Source organism: Leptonotus elevatus, chromosome 5 (genome assembly GCF_054856555.1).
Source record: "Leptonotus elevatus isolate MCC_2025b chromosome 5, RoL_Lele_1.0, whole genome shotgun sequence".
NCBI lineage: Eukaryota > Metazoa > Chordata > Actinopteri > Syngnathiformes > Syngnathidae > Leptonotus > Leptonotus elevatus.
This window is the reverse complement of record NC_141243.1, coordinates 7,713,872-7,738,379: the sequence shown is the minus strand read 5'-3', so window position 1 is coordinate 7,738,379 and position 24,508 is coordinate 7,713,872. Positions and strand designations below refer to the sequence as shown.

The 24,508-nt window shown below is 40.4% G+C and overlaps 1 protein-coding gene across 2 annotated transcripts in view; it reads left to right on the top strand.

Annotated features, from left to right (window-relative positions):
- Positions 1-24,508, top strand: part of LOC147173515 (uncharacterized) — a 33,625-nt gene that overhangs the window by 619 nt on the left and 8,498 nt on the right. For both annotated transcript variants that reach the window (XM_086076537.1, XM_086076536.1), the window contains exons 2-10: positions 4,224-4,322; positions 5,276-5,478; positions 5,937-6,118; positions 7,958-8,074; positions 8,276-8,364; positions 17,968-18,117; positions 18,224-18,558; positions 18,634-21,666; positions 23,532-23,828. In XM_086076537.1, the coding sequence (XP_085932663.1) occupies positions 4,224-4,322; positions 5,276-5,478; positions 5,937-6,118; positions 7,958-8,074; positions 8,276-8,364; positions 17,968-18,117; positions 18,224-18,558; positions 18,634-21,666; positions 23,532-23,828 (4,505 nt within the window). The remainder of the gene's footprint in view (positions 1-4,223; positions 4,323-5,275; positions 5,479-5,936; positions 6,119-7,957; positions 8,075-8,275; positions 8,365-17,967; positions 18,118-18,223; positions 18,559-18,633; positions 21,667-23,531; positions 23,829-24,508) is intronic.

Genomic DNA, 24,508 nt, shown 5'->3' with positions numbered 1-24,508 from the left:
CAAGGAAGCTTTATTTACCGTGTATATGGCACATTTCATACACTTGGTAACTCAATGTGCGTCACATAAAACATTTAAAAGTATTTACAAAAAAAAGACCTAAAGACATAAAAAAAAATTACTACTGTGCAGTGCAAGAAAAATACTTTGGAAAACTGATTTAAAAAATACGTTAAAAGACCTCAACCCAGTAGTAAGTATGGGGAGTGAGCATATTTTAAACCTAGGTTTAAACTTATTATTGACCCTTGGGGCTGACCTAATTTATTTGATTTGATCGTGAGATACATTATCATCACATATTACTATTCCTTTGCAAGAACAAAATGCGTAAACATATATATACAGTACAGTACTTTATTCTCATTTCCTCTAAAAAATATGAATTTGACATCATAACATTGCCACTTTTGTTGTTGTTGAAAATAGGCAACTCTTATTCTTATAATGTTTTAAGTATCCATGGTAGTTATGACTTATTGGTGTTCACTATGAGGGGTCCTTGGAAAAAAATTCTCTCAGAATCCAAAAAGTTTGAGAACCCTTGCGTTAGAGTACACATAGGAAATAAAAAATGTCAGCATTGCATTGTTTTATTGTCCGCTTACACGCATCAAACTTTAGCACGTGTATGATATCAAGTGACAAGCGTATGCTAGCTAGCGCTGAGTGCTAACAGCTGTCTGCATCTTGATGGACTGCAAAGTACTTTGTTTACAAAAACTTGGTCAATGGGGAAGGAACCAAAAACAGGAAGTTAAAATCTATACATCTCCAACCTATACACCGACAAACCCTCCGACATACCAACCTCATTTTTGACGACACCCCAAGCTACCAAGCTAGCTAGCTTCCTTCTCTCACCAACGTTTTCTGAAACGCGCCACCCACCAAAAATATCCAATCACCTTCACACACATTTTGTGTTTATTTAACCTAAAATGCACGTTTCTGAAAACCAGGGTATCCCCCAAAAAAAATCACAGTTTTGAACCGTCATCTTCAGAGCTGTGAGTAATGAGCTCGTCACTCGCCCAGCGACTCATTATATTCCCTAGGATCATATGCCAATTAATACGAAAGGCTCGACCCAATTTATTCTGTTTTGTTTTTGTCCTCCCTGTATTTCAACGTAAGCGCGGATATTTTTTTTTGCCATTGCAGGTCTATCTGTCATTGGCGCTGTACTCTGCGCATGGCCACCATCCAGAGCATCCATACTCCTAATTGCCCTGAGTCTTTACATCTCACTCACACTGACTCTATCTACGTGTGTGTGTCGAGCTCTGCAGATAAAACAATGTGCTGAGTAGACTTCCAGCATTGTTCCCTTTCGCCCGGAGCGATCTGATTACGTCTTTAACTCGCGATAAGAGCGCGAGGAACGGAGAATGCGTGGGCTCCGCTCGTCACGTTCATCCTTGCGAACTTTACGAGGGTCGTTCCAATTTTGAGGTGTGATTGGAAATGGAAGGAAAAGACGCACAAGGCACAAAATATTTGATTCGAACAGTTAAACACAGAAATACAAACAAACACACAAATACAAATGAAAACACTCGCAAGGAGCTGCTGTTGACACAGACGAAATGGCCAAGTTCCTGATGTCACTCATTTGGCCACTCCCCTTAAAGGCACACATACAGCGCTACAGTTTAGGGCTCAACTGATGTTTTTTTTGTTTTGTTTGTAAGGATGGGCACAATTCTGTTGTTAAGATGAATAAAATTCAAATAACACATTCACTCATTCACTGCCATTGACGGCTATAGATGTCAAAAATTAATTTTAACTGTTTGTATTAGTTTCACATTTTTTTTCCACTTTTGTTAACAAGAGTATAAAAACCTTGAAAAAATGTATTGTACATTTAGAACAGATATAAAATTTGTGATTAATCATGAGTTTTTAAAATAATTGATTACTCTTGAGTTAACTAGTGAATTCATGTGATTAATTACAATTAAATATTTTAATCACTTGATGTCCCTAATTTAAAAAAGAAAAGAAAAAATATACTATTAAATAACTCATGATTAATCACAAAGTTTATATCTGTTCTAAAGGTTTTCATACTCTTGTTAATTAAAGTGGGGGAAAATGTGGAACTAATAGCAATAGTTCAAATAAATTTTTGACGTCTATAGCCGTCAATGGCAGTTAATGAGTTAATCATTCAATTAATAAAAAAAAATACAGTATAGAATGGATAAAATAACTTCTTATTTGGTCTCTTAACACTTACATTTAGTATTGGTTTAACTCAACAACAGAGAGAAATTCAGTTTATTTTTTTTTAATTATTTTTTTGGGGGGGGGGGGTGTTTCAATGTCATTATCTTTGTCTTATGTTGTAATGTGTTAATTTTTTAAAATTATTTTATGTTTCTATAAAATACAATGCTATTTTTCTTTTTTAAAAACAATGAAAAAGATGGAGGTGTTTTTTGACGGAGTTAATCATTCACTAAAACTAAAGCATTTTAATTAATTCAGTGGGGAAAATTATTTGATGTAAATTACTTGCTTAATCACTGAATTAAACACATAAAGTATCAAGTGTATTTTGTAAATGCCAGATGTTGGATTTTCCTGTTATTCCACATTCAATGCTGACACGTTTGAACACACATAGAGCAGACAGACGCTAAGTGGAATGTTCCCTCACTAATGCATCACTTCCTCTCTTTGGCCGACCACTATTGATTCATCCTCCCTTTCGCTATCGGCTCTTCTTCGTCTTCTTCATCCTCCTGCTCACATTTTCACATATCACATTTCTGCATCCATTTTCCAAGCCTTTTGGTCACTAAGCATCTCCACACTCTTTCTCACCTTTTTATTTTATTTTAAAAGCCTACTTAGACTTCCTGCCCTGCTTCCTTCAATCTCATCGCTTCATCCCTCGTTTTGATCAGCATTCCCTTTTCGAAGGCTTCGGTGTCTCATTTCCTCCCTTTCAGCCCTCTTTGCTAACATCTAATCGAAGCAGAGACAAGCTTTCCTCCCCTTGTCATTTACGCTTGATGTCTACTGATTGATTTGTTTTAACACCTGCGGCTTTCGTTCCCACGATGACAAAGGAGTGGGGATTAGGGGTGGGAATCTTTGAATGTCTCGCGATTCGATTCGATTCAGATTTTTGGGTCTGCGATTCGATTCAGAATCGATTTTCGATTGAGAACGATTTTGGATTCAAAATGATTTGATTGACAATGATTTTCGCTTCAATCTATAGATGTGCAAGGAATGGTAATGATCTACTCCAGTCTGACCCGCTAATGCTAATTAGCGCGCTACTCGCGGCACTTTTATCACTCAAAAGAACGGCTTGATTGTGACTTTTTCCTTCTACTCTCTAATGTGGCTACAACTTAACAGTGTATTAGACCGCGTGGAACCACACTGCCCCTCAGTGGCCAAATCGGGCACAACACGAACAGCACTCCAAATAAAGGCACACACAGACAAAGGCAAGACAGTATTGAATGTTTAAGTGTCCCAAAGACATATTTATATGTTTTAATGTATTTTTTTATGCTAGAGCATACAGAATGCTTTGATGCAACCTCTCAACTGCAAAGAACGGTTGAGGAAATGGTAGTTATTACAAAAATAGCCAGCAGGTGGCAGCAGGGCCATGTTGAAAATGTACCCACAGTTCTATACAGATTTGTGAATATTGATGAAACTTAGCTATATTCTAATGCTAATTGCTACAAAACGGAAACACTTTTTTTCCTGATGAAAGAAGAGACTCAAATCTTTCATTTGGTAGGTTCCATTTTTTTATAGCAATATAACACACTATTCTGTGGGCCTGGCAAAATCAGTCCAAATCCAGCCGGGAGCGAAGGTGGACTGCTTCCGTGAAAAAGGCTGGGAGTGAATGAGTTAATGCTTCTGTTGTCATTAACGTCCACTTAACCAAAACGTGGAGTGTTTGTCAGTGGAATTAATGATAGTCATCACATCTCACATCAACTCATTGAAGTCTCCCAATTGATTCTGCTGTTGTTGTGTTTAGTTTTTTACGAGCATGGATAAAGACGTCATTATTAATGCAGAGTATTGGGTTCATCTAACACAGTCGTTATACTATGTCAAGTTAGTCAAATATTGGCGAAATGTCAGGGTTGAATATCACCCCTCCCCTGTGCATGATTGTTTACCGAAACCCACCTCCCTTTTGTGTACGTGTGTGTGTGTGTGATCTTTTCTAGGTGTGGGGTGACAAGTGTATCCATGTTGTGCTAGGTGGTCCGGAGGCAGATGCGGACACTGTGGCTGCCACGCTGTGCTTAGCGCTACATCTCAGCCAGGTATACACGTGTGTGTGTGTGTGTGTAAGTGAGTGTGTTGTGTTTGATGAAATAGTTGGGTAAATAAAAATAAAAAAATTCAGTTGAACACAATCCATTTTATTTTTAAACAAAATATAGAATACAGTATTTGGTACTAAGGATGACCCAATGCTTCCAAATCATTATTATTTTTTTCTTTCTAACAAAACTGTCCCAATCTGACACCTTTTATGGCTAATAGCTTCTTCTTGTTCTTCTTTTTTATCTCTTCTTCTTCTTCTTCTGTTTTAATTTTCCTTAGTACGTTTTTTTCCTCTCATTTAACTTTATTGAACAGAATACACAAACAAATTGTGAACACTACACAAACACGTTTTTAATACAGAAAAACAAACAAGCGAGTTACAATGACCCATCACTGGTGTGCTATTTTTAGTACAGACCCATGGACTACTCATGTTGTCCTTGGGGCTGACTAGTACCTGACTAGTACATTTTAGTTTTTAATTACCAAGGACAATGCGCATGAATCAACAGTCAAACGACATCCATGTTTGCAGTGTCTCTCTCGTTTTATTGCCTAGCTCCTCCACCTCTGTGCGACGTGTGCGTAACTGCTCGCCCCTCTCCACTGCGCTCGCCAGAAGGAGAAAAAAAAAACTCAATTTGAGGCAATTAAGTTAAAAAAGGAGGCAGGTTTACTGAAAGTGGCTCATTACTGGTGACAGCCAGTATTGTATATGAGTCATTTTCATGTAATTTGATCAATAACAACAACAAAAAAAGATTACAAATATACCACACTTATATGTGTAAAAGTGTAACTGTGCATGGATTATAGGTAAATAGTCCGAGTGAGTGTGAAAGTGTGTTTCATCTGTGTGTGTGTGTCTACCAATGCCATGCATTAGAGACCAGAAAGTACGTCCTCGACCTCCATGTCTCTTTGCCCTTTGTATGATTCCCTTCAGAGAGATCCCTCCCTGGGTGTGTGTGTGCCGCTGCTGTGCGGTCGGCGTGGTGCCGCCTCGCTGCCCGGGGAGACCCTGGGCTACCTACGCAAGATCAAAGTGTGCGAGAGCCTCTTACTGTGGAAGGACGACCTGGACCTGGTGAAAATCCATCGGGCAGGGAAACTATCAATCACGCTGATGAGGGACGGCTTGCTGGATTGGTACACACACATTTACACACTCTCTCTTTAACTCATTCACTGCCATTGACGGCGATAGACGTCAAATTTCGATTTCACATTCCCCCCCCCCCCACTTTTGTTAACAAGAGTATGAAAACCTAGAAAAAAAAATATTGTACATTTAGAACAGATATAAAATGTGTGCTTAATCTTGAGTTTAAATAGTTAAGTAATTTAAAAAAAAAGAAAATATTATTAAAAAATTAGAGGCGTCAGACGATAATTTTATCAAATTGTAATTAATCAATAGTTTTCATACTCTTGTTAACAAAAAAGGAAAAAAAATTGAAACTAATAGAAATAGTTCAAATGAATTTTTGACGTCTATAGCCGTCAATGGCAGTTAATGAGTTAACTCACACAAACATCCTCACTAACACACATGGATAGTGTATTTACTAATGCAGCCATCGACTGTATGTGTTTATGCAAATCAGCTCTGAGCGCCGCGCGTTGGACTCCAGCATCCTGCGAGTGGTCCATCACCATGATGATGATGATGACGATGATGATGATGATGATGACTGCAGACCGGCGTCCGCGGCGATGAGGGTCGCCAGAGAGCTTCTTCAAGAGGCACCCGAGCGCGTCGGAGCGGCGCTGAGGGAGAGCCTCGGAGGTGAGAGAGAGGCGCACGCGCACCCTGGGGGAGGTAATGGGGCGACGCGCACTCAAATCCTCTGCACTCCGCTCGCTTAACAGCCACCAGGAGAGAGGAAGCTTGTGAGTAAGGAACAGACACACTATAAAGTGGGACTGCTGCTCCTAAGTTAAGTGTCAGGAAGTTGGTGGGGTTTCAATAACTTAGGGCACTACAGACATTCATCCATACATATTCACGGTGCTAAAAAAAAAAAACTGTTATAAAATACAGTAGACCGCACATATTCGTGTTTCAGCAGGGAGGCTTGGGGTGGGTTGGTTGGAGCTCAGGGGACCTATTCATGCCCTGAATATCACTCACCTATTCACTTCATTTGCACAAAATTTGTCTTCTTCCAGCTTCGAAATTTCCATGTTAGCAGATCTTTGATTTGTTCATTCATGTTGCATTGAACTGAAATGATTTTGATTGACATAGGCACAAAGTTGAGAGTAAAAAAAAAAAAAACATCTATCCATCCATCCAAAGTATATTATAGTTTATGAAAACTAATAAAATAACTAAAAGTGAAATTGAAAAAAAATGCTATTAAAAAAAGACTACAACTAACTGAAACTACATTTTATATTTAACTAAAATGAACTAAAATTATAGCAAAAATGTCCTCCTTTTTTTGTCTTTGCCAATATCATACACAAGCTTTCGGGGGTTGATTTTAAATGTATTTATTTTGGTATTGCTTTACTGCACATCTGTAGTTACAGGTCAAATATATATATTTAAAAAAAAATAACTCAAACTAAAACTAACAAAAACTAAACTAAAACGAAACATTCTTGAACAAATAAAAAATAAAACTGAACTTTAATTTAAAACAAAGTAAAAACTAACTAATGAAAAATCCTAACTGCTGCATATTCACTTTTCACAATTCTACAAATTCACCCGTGGAACCTATCCCCTACTGTACTGTATTTTTTAATTTTTTAATGTTCTTTCGGAAATGCTGCCACAAGATCCCACCAAAGCCCTGGATAAATAAAAAAGTAGTACTAAAATTCTGTGTCAAGGAAGTATATACAGTCAAAGTGATACAGCTCAAATGAGAGACAAGCTTTGTATGCTGGGCAGGAGCTTTATCACGTTTTATTATGTTTTCTTTCCATACACTACTACTTTTACTAAAGTAAAAACACATAAAGATATTAGGGGTTGGACTGGATTATTGACTTTTCAATTCATTTCAATAGACGTTTGTTTTTTGTGTTTTAATTCATCGGAATCTGTTGACATGCTTTGGGTGCTGCTGTTTTGGCCGGCAAAAAAGTTCAATTGAGGGAACAACCGAATTTGGGTCGTTGGGTGGATGGAGGCAAGAGTGAATTAGGGCCAGCAAAGAGCTTGAGAGGCGCAAGATATAACAAGCAAGTCCACACAAACACTCACTCACACGCACGCACACACAGGCAAAGAAAACATGGAAGGATGATAATTATATAACACAACGACACGCAGTCAACTTGTTTTATTGGACTGTGACAGTCATTTGAACAAAGAGGAAGTTTCAAAACACAAGCGGCAAGACTCCTATTGCAAGTAGACCTCCATTCCAAAATGGCTGCTTCCAACCAAAATGGCCGACTTCCTGTTCAATACCGGGCACGGGCCTTGTTTCGATGGACATGCCCACCCACTCTGATCGATAAAATTGGTGTTAGAGGTTGATTTTTAAAAAAACTTTCAATGAGGCGCGACTGTGTATTTTTTAATACATTTTTGGGGTCAGGTATTTTTTTTTTTTTGATGTTGCAGGACCCCTAAAATACCTAAACATTTTTGTGTGTGTGCTTTCAGAGGCGTTGCGGTTCCAAAGTGAGGCCTTTGCGCTCAAACATGGCCGCCGGTGTGGGGAACTGGATGAGCTGCTGAGACGTTTGGAGCGCAGCGGTGACAGCAAGGTGATGCTACAAGGTGATTATTTGTCCTGACTTGGAATTTGTTTGACATCACCAGAGACTCTATTAAAGTCATTCAAACACACTTTGCAAAAGTATTCCTTAATGCATGCTGCCAATCTCTCGCTGTGGAGTTGCGTAACGAAAGACTACTCTTACCTTCGCCTAGTTCCTCGTGTAACTTTCAGTTGACTTGTGTTGCGCTAACATGACCAAGGCCTGGAGCACCTGCTGTCCAAGAAGTTGAAGGAGTTCTCGGACGGAGAGACGACCATCGCGCTCACCTTGGTCACAGTAGGTGAGGAGGTAAGCGTCTCCATTTAAAGGAATGCTTTAGGGAAAAAAATTGTCCACTGTTTTTTATTATTTTTATTTTTTTATTTTATTTTATTTATTAATTTTTAAATATATATATTTTTTTATATATATTTTTTAAATATATTTTTTAGTATAACAGTGTGAAATCAGGTTGATGGCACACGAGCTGGAGTAGCATTTTTCTAGCATCTTTATTGTTGCCGTGGCGACTACTACAAATTGTTTACAAGGCTGGTGGACCAGCATGGGCGCGTCACTCTTTTCATCAGTGTCCATTTTGTTTTACTTTGCACCACTGGCAGGGATGCCAAAAATAAATACTATTTTTAATATCAGTATTTGATAAATTTGGATGAACACAAAACACACTTCATTTTAATAAAAACATAAACTATAGATTGATGACTTTTAATAAGAATAAAAAACTAATTTGAATAACAATAAATTGATGAACATTAATTAATACTTTTTACAATTAATAATTTTATTTATTTTTATTTTATAATTTATTAAATACTTATCTAATAAATATCTAAGTAAAAATTACACTTCACTGCAATAAATAAATAATAAATTGATATATGTGAAAATAAATTTAAATCAAAAGTATTACCATAAAGTATTACCATAAATAAAAAAAACTATTGAGTAATAATAATTTATGGAAAAAAAAATCACTTCATTACAATTACATTACATTGACAACGGCAAAGTCAAAAGTAATAAGCATTTAACTGATAATTATTAACTAATAAAAATTCGAAAATAATTTCCACCATTACAATAAATACATAAATAATAAATGGTTAAATATTAATTAATAAAGAATCAAAGTGTGAAATAAAAAACAGTTAAATTAAATTAGATAAAAAATACTTAAATAATATTTACAGTAATGAAATAAATAACTTAAAGAACATGTCATCAAAATAAAAAAGAATACATTGATAAATATTGCAGAATACAAAATTTCTATTGAATCTATTACAAAAAATAATAAATCAGTAAACATTTAAATATGCCAAGACATGACCAGTTCAATTAATTATGAATTCTCTTTTAGTACAGGAGATGGAAAAAAAATCCTCAAACTGAGAAAAAAAAAAAAGTAAAAAAAAATTAAAAAAAAGATAATTTAGGAAAAACTTTCGATAACTTTTTTTTCTTTTTAATTAAGAGAATGTGAGTACCTGGGCGCCCTGCGATGTTTTGCATTTGGATGAGGTCTGAGCGTTGCAACCAGGCGTCTCCTCCCTACAGATAGATCGGGAAGAAAAAAAACGCAACACACGCACACACACAATAGTTCCCTTTCCGCCTTCCTTTCCCTAATGTGTTCCTCTATACACACACACATTCATTAAGATCTCCTTCTCCCATGCAAAGCCCATCTGAGTGCGGCTGCCTAGTGTGCGGTATCAGGGCTATGTGTAAAATAAATGATGTCTGTTGCCGGGGGGCTCGGGCTCTGCCTCCCCCGGAACACTACCCAACGTCCAAGGAACATTAAACACCCACACCCTCGTTTAGTGAATAAATAACCATTCATTTCAAACGGCTTATATGTGTGTGTGTGTGTGTGTGTGTGTGTGTGCTGGACTTTCTGTGCATATTTTAGCTTTTGCGAGCGGGGCCCCCATTAGAGACTTTATATAGAAGAAATGGCCAGCGGCCCAGTGTCATGGTGGGCCGCTAATGACGTGAGAAGATGAGCCCCCCCCCCCCCCCTAGCCCCCTTGTAGTGTGTGTCATTCGCAGTGTGTGTATTGATACGTGGTGTTTTAATTGTGTTTGTGAAGAGGGCGCGCTGTACGAGCCGGTCATTTGCGGAGGTGCGACTTCTTCTTCCTTTAATGGATCTTTCCGGAAAACTAAATAAATTATATTCAATTAGCCGGTAATGGTTTGTGTGTTTGGCGACGTGCGTGTGCGTGTGTGTGTGTGTGTGTGAAGTTTAAAGAGGAGTTCAATTTGTGGGTAAAGATTTGAACTACAGATGGACATTAGGCTAAATGTCCTTGATTGAAGATCAAACTTGGGAATTTTGCACAGTGGGGGGGTCCTCAGGGTAGTGATTCCTGAAATGATCTTGGGGCCCCTGTGAAACCATCGGCAGTTTGTATTAGAAGATTAATCAAGTAATAGAACAAGTCATAGATTTTCAAATGAATTGATCATTGTTATGATAATCGATTTCTTGTCATAACACTTGGAATTTCAGCCTCTCAACAGTAAATATTCTCAGGTTTATGTAGTCCTCCATGAAAGCATTTTTTTTATTATACATTTTTGCTTATTTTATTAGTATGGATCGAATCAGTAACTGAAACAAGAAATGCATTTTCTGCCTTGCCAATTGGAATGAATGTCTTATTTTTGAAATAAAAGGATGAACATTATTCTATTAGCATTTTATCCGATTCACAGATGAATTAATATGAAATAATTGTTAGTTGCAGCCCTAGTGTATATAAAAAGTCTACACACCCCGATTCAAATGTCAATATGTGAAATTGAGAGCACCATTTGAAAACATATATGCTGTGTAATCCAATTGATTTTTTTAAAGTAAATAAACAGCTGAAATAATCAGGTTGCACAAGTGTACACACCTTCTTATAAAAGTGGGGATGTGGTTGTGTTTAGAATTAACCAATCACATGTAAACACGTTAACTCATTTGCTCCCAAAAATGAAATGAATGAAAAATGAATACGTTTTATTTTAAACGTTTTAAGTGTCCCAAAGACGTATTTATACGTTTTATGTTAGATCATAAAGAAGGCTTTGATGCAGCCTCTCAACTGCAGAGAACGGTTGAAGAAATGGTAGTTATTACAAAAACGGCCAGCAGGTAGCAGCAGAGCAAAAGAGATCAACCAGGGCCATGTTGAAAAAAAGCCAATTTACCCACAGTTCTAAACAGATTTGTGAATAATGATGAAATTTAGCTATATTCTAATGCTAATTACTGCAAAACGGAAACAGATAGAAATGTACTTTTTGTCCTAAAGAAAGAAGAGAATCTAATCTCTCTCTTTTTATAGCAATAGAACATAATATTCTGCGGGCCTGGCAAAATCAGTCCAAATCCAGTTAGGGAGTGAAGGGGATTGCTTCAGTCAAAATGGCGGGGAGTGAATTAGTTAAATGGGAGTCAGCATTTTTAAACTGATTAACCCTTAATACATTTCAGCTGTTCTAGTCATCTTTTTCAGACATTTGTTTTCTTTCTACTGTAGCATAAGCCTGAAGATTTTGTGCTAACGTTTACTGCTATATCAGTCTTTGAAAGACCCCCCCCCCCCCCTTTAAAAGGCCAAGGACCCAAAAGTTGAAAGCCCTTATTTGTGATCCCCACTTTTTGTTGTCCCAAGGGGGTGCACATGTTACTTTTTGCGGTCCCCAGGGATTCACACAACACAGTTAAGTAGCTTCAGGGGAGTGCATACACTCCAGTTTGAGGTCCCAAGGGGGGCGCGCGCCACTTTTTGCGGTCTCCAGCATGGGCGCCAACAACTGTTTGTGGCCCCTAGTGGTGTATCCATCACTGTTTGTGAATCCCTGTTGTAGACAGACACTTTATTGATCCCTTGGAAGCGCAAGTGAAGGAAAGTGGTCTAAGTTAGAATACAATACATACATCACGCAGCGTGAAGCTCAAATCTTAGTGTTGTTGTCGAGTCAGTGTGAGTGCGCGCGCATTTGTGTGTGCATGCAAATGAGCACGAGCAGATGAAGCATTGTCGGGATGACGACTTGTCATGCTGTGGAATTGATGAACTGTAGGAGGGACAGCGCCCGCAGCCACAAACATGACTTTTTGAGTAATGTCTTGTTTTGTTTTTTTCCGCCAAAGTGTTAATATGGACATTTATGCTTTTTGAATACGCTTCCTGTTTGTCACTTCATCTGCAGACTACTTGACCTTCTTTTAGGTGTTTAGTCGCGTCCCTCCGTGCCAGACTTTTGCTGTCATTGTCACGGCCTTCGATAGCCTCTAATGCGTTGTTTGTTCTCGGTCCTGCGGCCCTTCTGTTTGCTTATGCGCAGCCACTTTTGCCATGACGCTCCTTGCACAAATAATTACGCTGGCTAATGACGGGGCCCGCAGCCACAGCGCCCGCTAAATGCCTTTCTGATGGGAGGCGCCGGGAGACAGCAGGTGCAGTGCGGGCCTCCTGGGGACTAGGATTGAAGAGGAGCACCCCCCCCCCCAACCCCCCAAACTCTCCCCCTTTTTTGGGGATGTTGAACTGAAACAACAGTGCCTCTTCCTAACTTTTACAAGAGCATTCATGACAAGTCGTCAAACTTCGTTTCCATGCTCGCGCAGTGACAAAAGCGGTCATGTTTTACAATTTGACAGTTGTCAACCTCGAACATTCAATAAACAACAGACAAGGAAGGAAGATAACAGACTTAGATTAGTTTTGCTCACCACAACAGACAGATATGTGCCGGTTTTGCTTTTTATTGGGTATTCACTAGTTACATAGCCGTTGCTGCTCTAAAGGGGAGGTGGCACACACAGCAGCAACCATCACGAATATGAGTCATTGTGCAGATAATAATACTGACGTGTCTTTCTTCGGCGCTGAAGGTTTCAACAGTCAAAGTTCAACAGTTCATCCGCAAAGTGTTTCAGCTGCTATCTTGTGATAAGGCACAATTCCTGTTTTCCAGCTGCAAGAGCATAAGCCATGCTTTGCAATACTATAAGAGTAAACATGGGATAACTTATGTACGTTTATTCTAACAAGTTGGTAGCAATCGGACAAAATATTTCAGTTTTTGAAGTGTGTTTTTTGAAACTCTGACCTTGTGGAGTTGAAAAGATTCATGTTTTATGTAGAGTCAGCAAATAGGAAATACAAAGAAAACACCAGGGGCCCCAAAATTGAACTCTGTGGAACACCATACAACCGTGTGGCAGAGCAGCCAAGGCAAAAAAGATCTAAACCACTCTAGACTGGTATATTTGCACTAGTGGGGGCGCACAGAACATATTTGACAATCGGTTGCAATCAGACAAAAATATTTCAGTTTTTAAAGTGTGTTTTTAAAGGACCTCTGGAAAGGATCCTGATACCGATTCCGATAGCCAGCTTTGCAGTATCGGCCGATACCGATACCTAAGTTGTTTGTTGTTTTTTTCTCAACATGAAAAAGCTGTCCTGCCATTGGTTCAGAGCATTCAATGGCCAATAGGATATCTTGGCTCGGCATGCAGTGAACATGTCACACATCAGTGAATGTCGTGCACAAGCAAGACACAAGATGCTACATCCAAAGTCCTATATTAGCATCTGAATTAATGGTATCGACATGTTACTTGTTAGTACTCACCGATACCGATACCACTGTTTTAATGCAGTATAGGGGGCCCTGCCGATGCCAGTATCGGTATCGGAACAAAACTAATTCGAATAACAACTACAATGAAAACAGCAGGGGTCCCAAAATGGAACCCTGTGGAACACCATACGACAGTGGTGTAAAGCAGAATTCAGAACAATCAAGGCTTATACAAAAAGCTCTGTCTGCCAAATAGGATCTAAACCAGCATTGGACCAGTAGACTTCAGTCTCTTAACATATGATTGTAAAGAAAATGTTTGACTGGTTTAACTTTTGCAGTTCCTCCTCGTCTCTCCCTCTCTTCATTTTCATTCTCTCCCCGTAACATCATTGGGGTTTTGCAAGCGAATAAACAAAACAAAACATTTGTGGACTCAGCTCAGCTCAGTTGCGCGCCGCCCCCCTTCCCTCAACTAATCCCCACTTTGAGCGAATGAAGCATCATCATCAGGAGACCAAAAGATGGACATATGCGCTTGTTTTATGCAAACTTTTACCCCCCTCCCTGCTTCCCTCTCGTGTTGATGATGCTTGCGTGTGCGCGCGTTTGAGCGGGGTGGCCTCCGCTGTGAAGGCAGACACGTGTATAAATCACAGCCGCCTTGATGGATTCATCAGTGTGGCGCAAAAGCCTCGATTGTCTCTCAGCATTGTGTTGAGTATGCAAAGGGTATGCAAAGAAGCGAAATGGCTAAACGCTTGATGAATTCTTTGTCGGCGACAGCAGGAAACGCCTTTTCCGACTGGGTTTGCGCGCCAGCTTACGTGACTTATGATCGGGACCCGACCTGCGGAGCTGTGCACCTGAGGCTGTGTGTGTCACCGGCGTGGAAAAACACTTGATGCCTGTGGAGTCAAGTGTGTGTGTATGAGTGGATAAGAACATAATAGGGTTAGAAAGTTAAAACAAGATATCACCCAAGTTTTGAATAAAAAAAATGTTCAAGAAAAAGGTTGAATAAATAAAACAAAACAATAAAGTTTAATGTCACTACATATTACATTTTGAAACAGTTTTTTAAATTTTTTATTTGTGCTTATTACAAATAACACACTAGTTTGCATTTTTTTTTAAAGAGAAATGTGTTGAATGTTAAAAGATGCCACACATGCTAAAAATATGCAAAAAAATAAAATAAAAATAATAATACAATACATTTCAGTGTTGCAAGATATTAACATTGAAAATCTTTAACTTCATATTTAATTAATTAATAATAACTTAATCAAAAATAAAAGTAAAATCACATAATTTTTGTAACTTTTAATACATTTATATTTCTGAACTTATGAATGTTTTACATGTTTTCTAAGTTAAAAAAAATGCAAAATGTTAATAATTAATTTGAAAAAGGTAAATGTTACAAGATATCACAATATTTTTGACATTTAAAAGAAAAAGTTTCAACTTTTTCTAACAAGATGCTTCATTTCTTTTTTTATTTCTTTTTTTAACCATTATTTATTATAATTGAAAACAACTCCTCATTTGCAATGCCTGCTTTCTGAAAATGTAAAAACAAATGTAAAACGAAGTTTATTAGCAAATTGCATTTTAAAATGTTAAATGTTTAATTTGAAAAAAACAAACATAATAATGATGGATTTCACAAAATTTCACATTGTTTTGTTATTATTTTATTTAAATGTGAAAAAGTTTAATTTTACAATTTGTGTTAATCATATTTCATTCTTGTTATGATTAATTTAAGTTATAAATAAAGCATTTTGATTCAAATAAAAATGCATTGAATGTTACAATATATCAAACACATTTTCAATTTTATAAAGAAAAAAGTGTTAAATATATTTTTTTGTTTTCTTTCTTTCTCCCGAGAGAGCTCAGTATTGTTCATTCGGTAATTTTACCGATTTGACATGTCATCATCATTGCTCTCTCTCTTTTTTATTTATTTATATATTTTATTTTGTATTTTGTATGTAGGTATGTGCATGTGCGTGTGTATGTGTGTGTGTATGCGTGTGAGTGTGTACTCATTAGTTCACCTAAAACCTATTAAAAATCCCATACCGTTCACATAAACCGAATACTTCAGAATCCAGCTAGAGTCGTGATGTTTGTCAGGAGACCCGAGGAAGGATCAAAGAAAAGAAAGGAAAGGGAAATCCAGCACCGACCAGACATTACCTACTACCCACCGGGTTACCAACCAGAATCTTTCACCAACCCCAGAAACATCTAAATTCCAACAAATTAGGGAGACCAAAAGAGAGACTGAGGAAAGGAAGTGTTAAATAATTTTAAAAACATAAAAAAAAGTTATTGCAGCCTTTTCCATTTCCCAAAAAATTGTTATATACACTATTGAGATATTTTACATATTAAAGCTCTCCTTCCACATTTCTTGATCGATTCAACCATTCCAACTTCAAGTCTAAATTTCAACAATTTAATGAATGCACAGCATTTCAGTCCAGCGTCAACACTTGCAAATTCTAAATTGCATGTTTTATGTGTTAAATATTATTGTACCAGGTGACCAATCCCCCCCAACCCCACCCCCTTTACACCCCAAATCCTTAACTCCCATTCACTGTGCAGCTTTAGGGGGCGGGCTAATGCTAACATGTTGCTAATTTATAAGGAGGTGCAATCTGTGGAAACTGGATGGGTGGCTAATTTACGCCGTTAAGAGCCAAATGGCGGACAGACTGTCTCCCTGCGTGTCATCGCATCCCATCTTTGCATGCTCCATCTTCTCTATGCTCGTGTGTATTGTAACTTCAAAGCAGCGGTGGGCAACCCGCGGCTCGCGGGCCATATGCAACAAGAATAACTGCCTCTGGGAAGCTTCATTGCACTCATCAGGATATCAGTGCTGAGAAATGGCCCCTGTCAGTGTAGTGTGTGTTTACGATTGATCGGTCGGATAGCAGCCATGTTGTGGAGAGGAAGGAGGAAGGAGTGATGTGCTACCTCATCCTGGCAGGTTAATATTGACACAGCCCTGGTAGAGACAGAGCCTGCAGCCTTCATCAATCACACGCACACATGCACGCATGCACACACACACATAATTATTTTTTTTTGCGGTGATAGTGACACTCCTTGCCCACATGCGAGGGAATTCAAATACATTCATTGCTACATGTCTTTTCCAAAAACCTGGAGGTCAAGGAATCACTGTACCTGAAAATAAGACTTCTGAATTTGCTCTCTTGCCTCATATTCAAAAATGCAAAACAAACAGTTGCACAAGAGATCCAAACAATTTGAGCAAATACGTTTTTTTTAAGCAACTTTTTGCTCGATAAACACGCGACTTTCTGCAGCCATTCATCACCGCGAGAGAATTAGCATAATCTGTGCATGGTGGCTGTTTTAAGACCAAACGCTAATTGCCGGCCTATAAATCACGCTGACAGCTTTGTCTATCATTGATGAAGGCCTCCTTTTGCGAGGGAAATCATATGTGCAGTAGTGGGAGTTTGTCGACTCTGTAACCACAGCGGAAAGCTAACTAATCGTTTTTACGCTATGACAGTCACACATGATAATTGTTTTCCCTTGCCCTCTGTTCCATGTTGTTCTGCATCAAAATTATTTCTTTTTATTAATGTGCCCACTTTTTTGTCTTTCTACTTTTTCCTAATTTCTCCACTGATTCAGATCAGACAAACTTCCAAACATGCACAAAATTGAGGACATATGGGCTTGTACATTTCATGTTTGAAAGGTTTCCATTTTTTTCACAATTCCACATTTTCAACAACTATAAAACTCATTTAAGTGAGAGACATTAAAAAAAAAAAAAATCTCATCCTAATATTCACAAAATATTGTAATTTTTGCAAAATATCCCACCATTTGTATTTTCATTATTGAAAGTTAAAAAGCCTATAATTAAAGTTTAATTTGACAAGAGTTCTGACAAATTGAGTCATCCCATCGTATTTTACAATGTATTTTACCGTTTCAACTGTGCATCTCTCCGCAGAAGACGATTCGAAAATGTTGTTGAAACCTGGAGTGATTCAAGGATGGTTCGATTTGAAAGTGGAACATTTCGATTCGGTTTGACTCAGTGGGATTATGATTCGATTTAATATTCAACTGAGTGATGGCAATTACTTTTCTGTTGTTGTCATTTTACATACATTTGAATTAACTTGTCAGTAAATGTGCCATTTCCTTTTCAAACGTTTTCACACTGAGCGTCTTTCGAGTGTTTTTGGCTACAGATGTTGATGCTTCTCGACTCTTTCCCAGCACTGGCTTGGTTACGAAGACGCCTTGAAATCCTTCTGCAATCGGCACGGCTACGATGGACTGATGCTTCTCTTGGCTGTTGAAGATGCAGTTAGGCCTCCTCGCCTGCAGCTGGCAGTCTACTCCAACAACACAGAGCTCCTCAACCAGGTAACGCATCTCCATGACAACGTGGAACTACCACTGTTGTATCATCGTTATTAATTGCAATTATTTGATGATAGAAAATCAGTTATACTAAACGCTGTTGTTGCAGATCTGCTGTGAGCTTGAGGAGACTACCAACTGGTCTCTCTCTGGCGAACCGGAAACGAGGGATTATATTCAGGTCTATCACGCCCAAATAAATACCTCCTCAAGTTTGGGCGCATCGTTGCTGCTTCTGGAAGAGGAGGTCCGAGTCCTCCTGAAGGAGTTCGTGGATCGGCGGAGCTCCATGCTCGCCTGTCGCCCCAGCAGCATGACGTCCTCCACAGAGGGGGTGGCGGGCAGCGTGGAGTTCTCCCAGGGCTCATCTGGCATCAATGACATGGAAGGCTCGGACACAGAGAGACTCGAAGGAGGTGGTGGAGATGTGGTAGCAATGGAGAGGTGGGTTAAAGGGGCAATTATCCAAAGATCCAACACTTGGAGGGCATACAACCTTCCGTTTTTGTGTTCTCGCAGGGTGGTACCAGAGGGTGAGGATGATCCTGGAGGAGTCCGAGCAAGTGTGGAGTTGGTGAGCCCCGACAGCGGTATGAACACCATCCGCAGCAGCCGCTCCTCCAAGGAGAGCTCAGTGTTTCTCAGTGACGACAGCCCGGTCGGCGAGATCATTGGGTCAACGGCAGGCCCCGGGGGCCTCCTGTTGAGGAACCCCTCTCCTCTGGGACTGTCGTCCCTCTCGCCTCCTGCCCCGCCTGAGAGGAGGCGGCGTCGGCGTTCAAACAAAAAGAGGAATGAGCACTTGGATCAGTTTCATTTCGAGCCACTCCATCCGCATCACGTCCTACAGGATTCCGCAGGAAAAGCAGACATAGAACGGCAGGCTGTGACAAACTCTAGTCTGTCAGAATATGAGGAACTAAACTTGGTGGATTTCTCTGATCCCAGTTCTTTGGGTGGTCTGGAAAGTAGGCAATCTTCTACTGATCCGGACTGTCAGATGTTGGAGATGATCGAGACTGTCGTTCCTCCCACACCGGTCAACAGCCTGGCGGGCGGTCACCCTTCCAGCAGTTGCGGCGCCAGGTTCTTCCCCGAAGATGTGGTGGAGAGGATCAGCGGCCTGCAGCACAAGGACAGCATCTCGTCGTCCTTGTCTGAAACCTGGGAGGAACTTGGCTTTGACGGGCCTTCATCTAATGACGCCTGGAATAGAACCAGAGGGTCGGAGAGCCCTCAGAATCTGGAGGAAGTAAGGGGCAAAGAATCCGATGGTGGAAGACCGACTAGAGAAGGGAGATCACAGAGGGACTGGAGCCTGGAACCACAACTTAGTCTGATCACCGAACAGACAGAAATGTGTGAAAACTGGAACCGAGATTCCGTACTTGGTGATCAATGGAACCCGGTTACTGCGGCTGAACTGCAGTTGACACCACCAGAGGAGGAAGTAGAAGCTGCAGTCTTTGGAGTCAATCAAACAACACGACCTTCGCAGAAGAAGAAAATTATACTCAACACTTTAACGCCAGATACATCTAAGGAGGACAATGATGAAGCACAGGGCAGTAAAGCAGGTAGAGCGATACAGACGCTGGATTTCTGGACCTACTCGGCACAGAAGGGCTTTCTGAAATCAGATAGCGGAACCACCACTTCTTACCCCGAATCGCTTGACATGTGGAATACAACGATCAAAGACGACAGTTTTTCTCCACTCACGACACCCGACAATTTGTCCGAAGACTCTGGGACCTTTGCAGGGGCGGCGCCCAAAATGGGAGGTGGCGCTTGCGTGGAAAGTTCTCAGGGATTCTCCTATGGCGGCATGGAAATGTGGAACACGACCATACAAGAAGACAGCTCTTCATCCGCAAGCCCGGAAGGACCCGGAAATGGAAAGGACCGTAGTCACGCTGGCCTCGCGGATGGAAGTTGTACTACTGCAAGCAAACAGCAGGGAAGAGAAGCAGAAAGAGGAGAAAAGGAGGACATCAGATGGATCGGCCAAAAGCAGAATGTCAAAATAGTCATAGACGCGGAAGAAGACAGAATATCAGACACAGTGGACCCTGAGCCAGCAGGGAAACTTCCTGCTCCTCGCATGGTCATCTCAACTTCAGATTATGAAAATGTAGGAGGATCCAGTTGGAGCATTTCATCCTCCCCTGAGATCCACAGTGGTCCTGTTGGAGATATGATACAACTGGAAGAGCAGTCCAGCCCATTCATAGCTCTGACCAAACCTGTAGAAGACAAGATGGAATCTGATGGAAGCAATTCAAATAAAGTCTTTCTTTTTGAAGGCCAGAGCGACTTGAGTTCAACTGAGAAAACAGACTCTGTCGAGCTTCGTTCACCCTTTATTCTGGTTGACAACTCGCAGACACTTTCGGAGGATCATCAGGCAAATTTAGTAGAAGCTTGTGAGTATCAAATCGAGAGTAAGGATTCTTTATCTCTGAGCCCAGATAGGTCGGCGAGTCTTGCGTCCAGTAAACCGGAAAGCTCTGGACCGGCGTCACCATCTAACAGTCTGCCGGAAAGGGTTACACTCGCTGATAGTCAAAGCCAAGAATGTTCCACAAGAGAGACAATGTCGCTTAGCCCCAGTCCTGGCGTTGACAGAGAGACGCTTAAATTGAGCCCAGGCAGTCGAGACGAACTAATGTCCAATTCAGACGGGGATTCATCTTCATGCCTTGAAATGGAGTACATTATTGTTCCGGGAACAGTAAAGGCAGCAGAGCATGATGCCAAAGAGGCTGAAGGGCGACCAAAAGGATCCAGGAAGCCCATGGAAACATTTAACATGCTTTCATATGCCGTTTCAGTGCTGAAAGCTCAGAATCAGAAGACCACGGAGAAAAGCGGACAGAGCCAAAATGATCAATCAACCAGTGAGGTCCACGGTCTCACCCAATCTTTTCAGTCAGAGTCAAGGCCACCATCTGAGAGTGAAACACAATTGGAAGAAGGCTACTACGAAGATAAATCCAACGTCTTTGGCAGAAGTATGTCACCTTCTTTGAGACACCCATCAGATCACTTCCTGAGAACCAGAGAGGAGGTTTATGTCCACTCCCAAATTTCCATGGAGGACTCTGGTTCAGACAGTGGGCACTCACCCGTCAACTCAACTTCACCCCATTCCAACGTTCAAATCTGGGGGGATCCGTTACCAAGACGGGACACACCGCGATCATCGTGCAATAGCTCCGCCACATCTCACACCAGCTCCTTGGTTAGTAGCCCCGGGAGCGAATCGGGCATCCCTAGTGACAAGGCCCTCGGATTACCATTTTCAGGAGATTTGATGGAGGAGGAAAACGACGAGGAAGGGCTGGAGGAAGAACGGACCACGGTGCAAAGTTCTCATGATCTGTTGAGTTTCACAGAGGAACTGGTCCAAAGTTGTCCACCTCCACCAAACAATGACCCATTCCAAGATGGTTTATTGGACTACTATGGCGGACAAACTGATGATCGCTTGGTCGGACACCACGACGGAGACTGCTGGGCCACTCAACAAAGCTGCTCTCTGAATTTAGGGTGAGTGACACACACTTTTGCTTTCAGGATCCAGGGCAAGCAGCAGCCTATAACAGCTGACTTTTGGTTTAGAGGCCAATTTAGGCAGTTTATCAAGTCTGCAATTTAGTCTTCTATGAACACGCAATGAATTTTTTTGTAGGAAATCGTAGTATTTAATGATGAAGAAAGTTCATTGCTGAGATTCAAACAACATTTGGGCCCTCTAAAACAATCTCTTCAAGTCGCATAAGGACAAGGGGTGCAGCTATTAACCGATTAACCGTACTTTTTAAACGTCAGGATTAAATAACCGCAGCCGTTCAACAACACCGGTTATTTCCGCTCACAACAGCTCGTCAGTTTAAACTCACGTGCGGCGCAAAATGCACCATGCGGCATCCACGCGGCCCATTTACGGGGTGCGGGGAGAGTTGCGTACCCGACGGCTGTGGGTGTTCGGAGGCAGCCGGGCCACGCTGACACCCCCGCGCCAGCCACGGCCCGGGCTGGACCAGGTTGAGTGGACGTGGGGAAAGGGGAAACCAAAGTGGTGGCGAGGGGGCGAGGCGGAGAAGGTCGATGCTGCCGGCGGCGGGAACCACCGGCCACCTCCCTGACCCCTGGATCGCCATCTTGGTACTCCCAAGAAACGTATCTCGGCATACGCATTTGGCTACAAAATGCCTACAGGTGTAGCGGTAAACTGCACAAATCGCCAGTTTAAAGGCTTGGGTGAACATTTCACCTGTAAGTATGATTGAAGTGGAAAGAAATTGAAAGATGTAAGAAAAAGATGGGTTTTGTTTTAAAATGAAACTTGTTACACATAGCGCCCAGGCCCTATTTTAAGAGCCTACGAGTCTAATCTGCTGTATTTGTTTTAAAAGGCAGCAACTTTATTTATTTTCAGTTCAATTATTGCTGTTAAAAATAAAAATTGAGGTCGGTGTTCGGTTTAGGTGAACGGTATGGGATTTTTTTAATAGGTTTTTGGTGAACTAACGAATGCACAAACGCACACACACACGCACATACACATACTCACCCACATACAAAATAATAAAAAAGAAAAGAAAAAAAAAGAGCAATGATGATGACATTACCGAATGAACAATACTGAGCTCTTAAAAAGAAAAAAGAAAGAAGAAAAAAAAAGATTTTTCTTTTTCAAAGAATGCTGATGTGATTTTTTTTCTGCCTATATGAATAACCGCAAAACCGCATTTTTTTTCTCAGACTATAATCGTACGCCAAAATTTGAAACCGTTGCTAGTAACTAGTGTCTGCATCTTTTGGATCCAACCTCCAGAACATAACAGTAGGGATGAATTGATTAACTTTCATCATGATCTATATCTAGCATTCTGTTATTTATCCCAAATTTTCAAACCGCATTTAGTGTTATTGAGACAATTTTGTGAGTGCTAGATAAATGTTAGGGAGATCGCATTTTAGATGTTTGCCGTCAAGCTGTGATCCGAGCCTCTCAGTGTTTTTATAAATGTGTTTACGCCTAAATGAATATGCATTTCCTGCCTCGTTGCAGCCTGAGTCTCACCGCAGCAAACACAAACTCAATTCGCTCCCTTATCAGGCGTGTGCACAGTTTTTACTCTAATCGTTTGTTGGGAATTTAAAGTGTTTGTGTTGCACGTTTGTACTTTTTTTAGACCGCAATATGACATTTGGTTGGTATTTCTATCATGTGTAAACCCACAAGTAAGTAATAAAAACTAACGCAATAAATGGCTTTGGAAGTTTTTGTTTTGAAGCAGACACTTTAAAGACAACAAATTGGAAAATTTAAAAACTATTTTTTTTTTCATATTTGTGTGGGTGATCCCTTGTGACAAAGTTTGACTTCTCCGTCTCTCATTTTGCAGATGCGAAAATATGACATCACAACATCAGAGTTCTACAAGCCAGTGGACTGAAGCTCAGGGTCCACCTCAGAGTGGTTACAATTACCACCATGTTGATCAAAGAACTGAAACCCAGGAAGGCGGTGAGCCTGCAAGGAGTACCTCAGACGTCTATGCCGAGTTTTCAACTCAAGTCCCGCTAGTAGCCGAGCGGGACGAGAGCTACTTCGAACCTTGTCGCACCGAATACAAGCGCCCTGTGCGGGAGGATCACGTCCAGTATGTGCCTGAGGGATACGCCCACTTTCTCATGTCCAGGTCAGTCTTGCCTTTCGAGATTCAGTCAGGGCTTTTTCCCTTAGTAGCCCGTTTTGAGTGTGAAAAATGCTTAAATTAGGGGTGTGTATCGCTCCACAAAAGACAATTCTGCAAAATGGCACAGACGACAGACAAGCTGGGGTGTACCTAATATTTTGGCCCCTCATTTGGGAAGCCTGCAGACAAGAATATTAGGGTGTACCTAATGTTTTGTCAAATATGACATTGTGAAAATAAAAATTGTAGTAGGGATTAGCTTAATGATAATTCATAATAATAATAAATATGATAATGATAATAATAATATTGGTAGTCTTTTTATTAGTCTTCTTGTCCTTATTAGTATTATATATTGGGGACTTTACTGAAACACACAATATTGTTATTTTCAGTTCGTTCCAGGCCTGTGTGTGCGTGTGTGCGTGTATGTGTGTGAAGCGCCTCCTCATTAACAGTTGCATCACTTGGCCCCACTTTGTAATTCTGATGAACTTGCCCCTCCTCTTTGGGGTACGCGGCCCTCCCTCTGTCTTTCTTTGTGTGTGCGTGTGTGTGTGTGTGTGTGTTTGTGATAGTCATGTGACAGTCATGTGACACGGTGGTGGACAAGCTGCTTCATACTAAGGTAGGTTTGTAAATACAAGAGGAGAGTGTGTGTCTGTGTTATTTTTGTGTGTGTG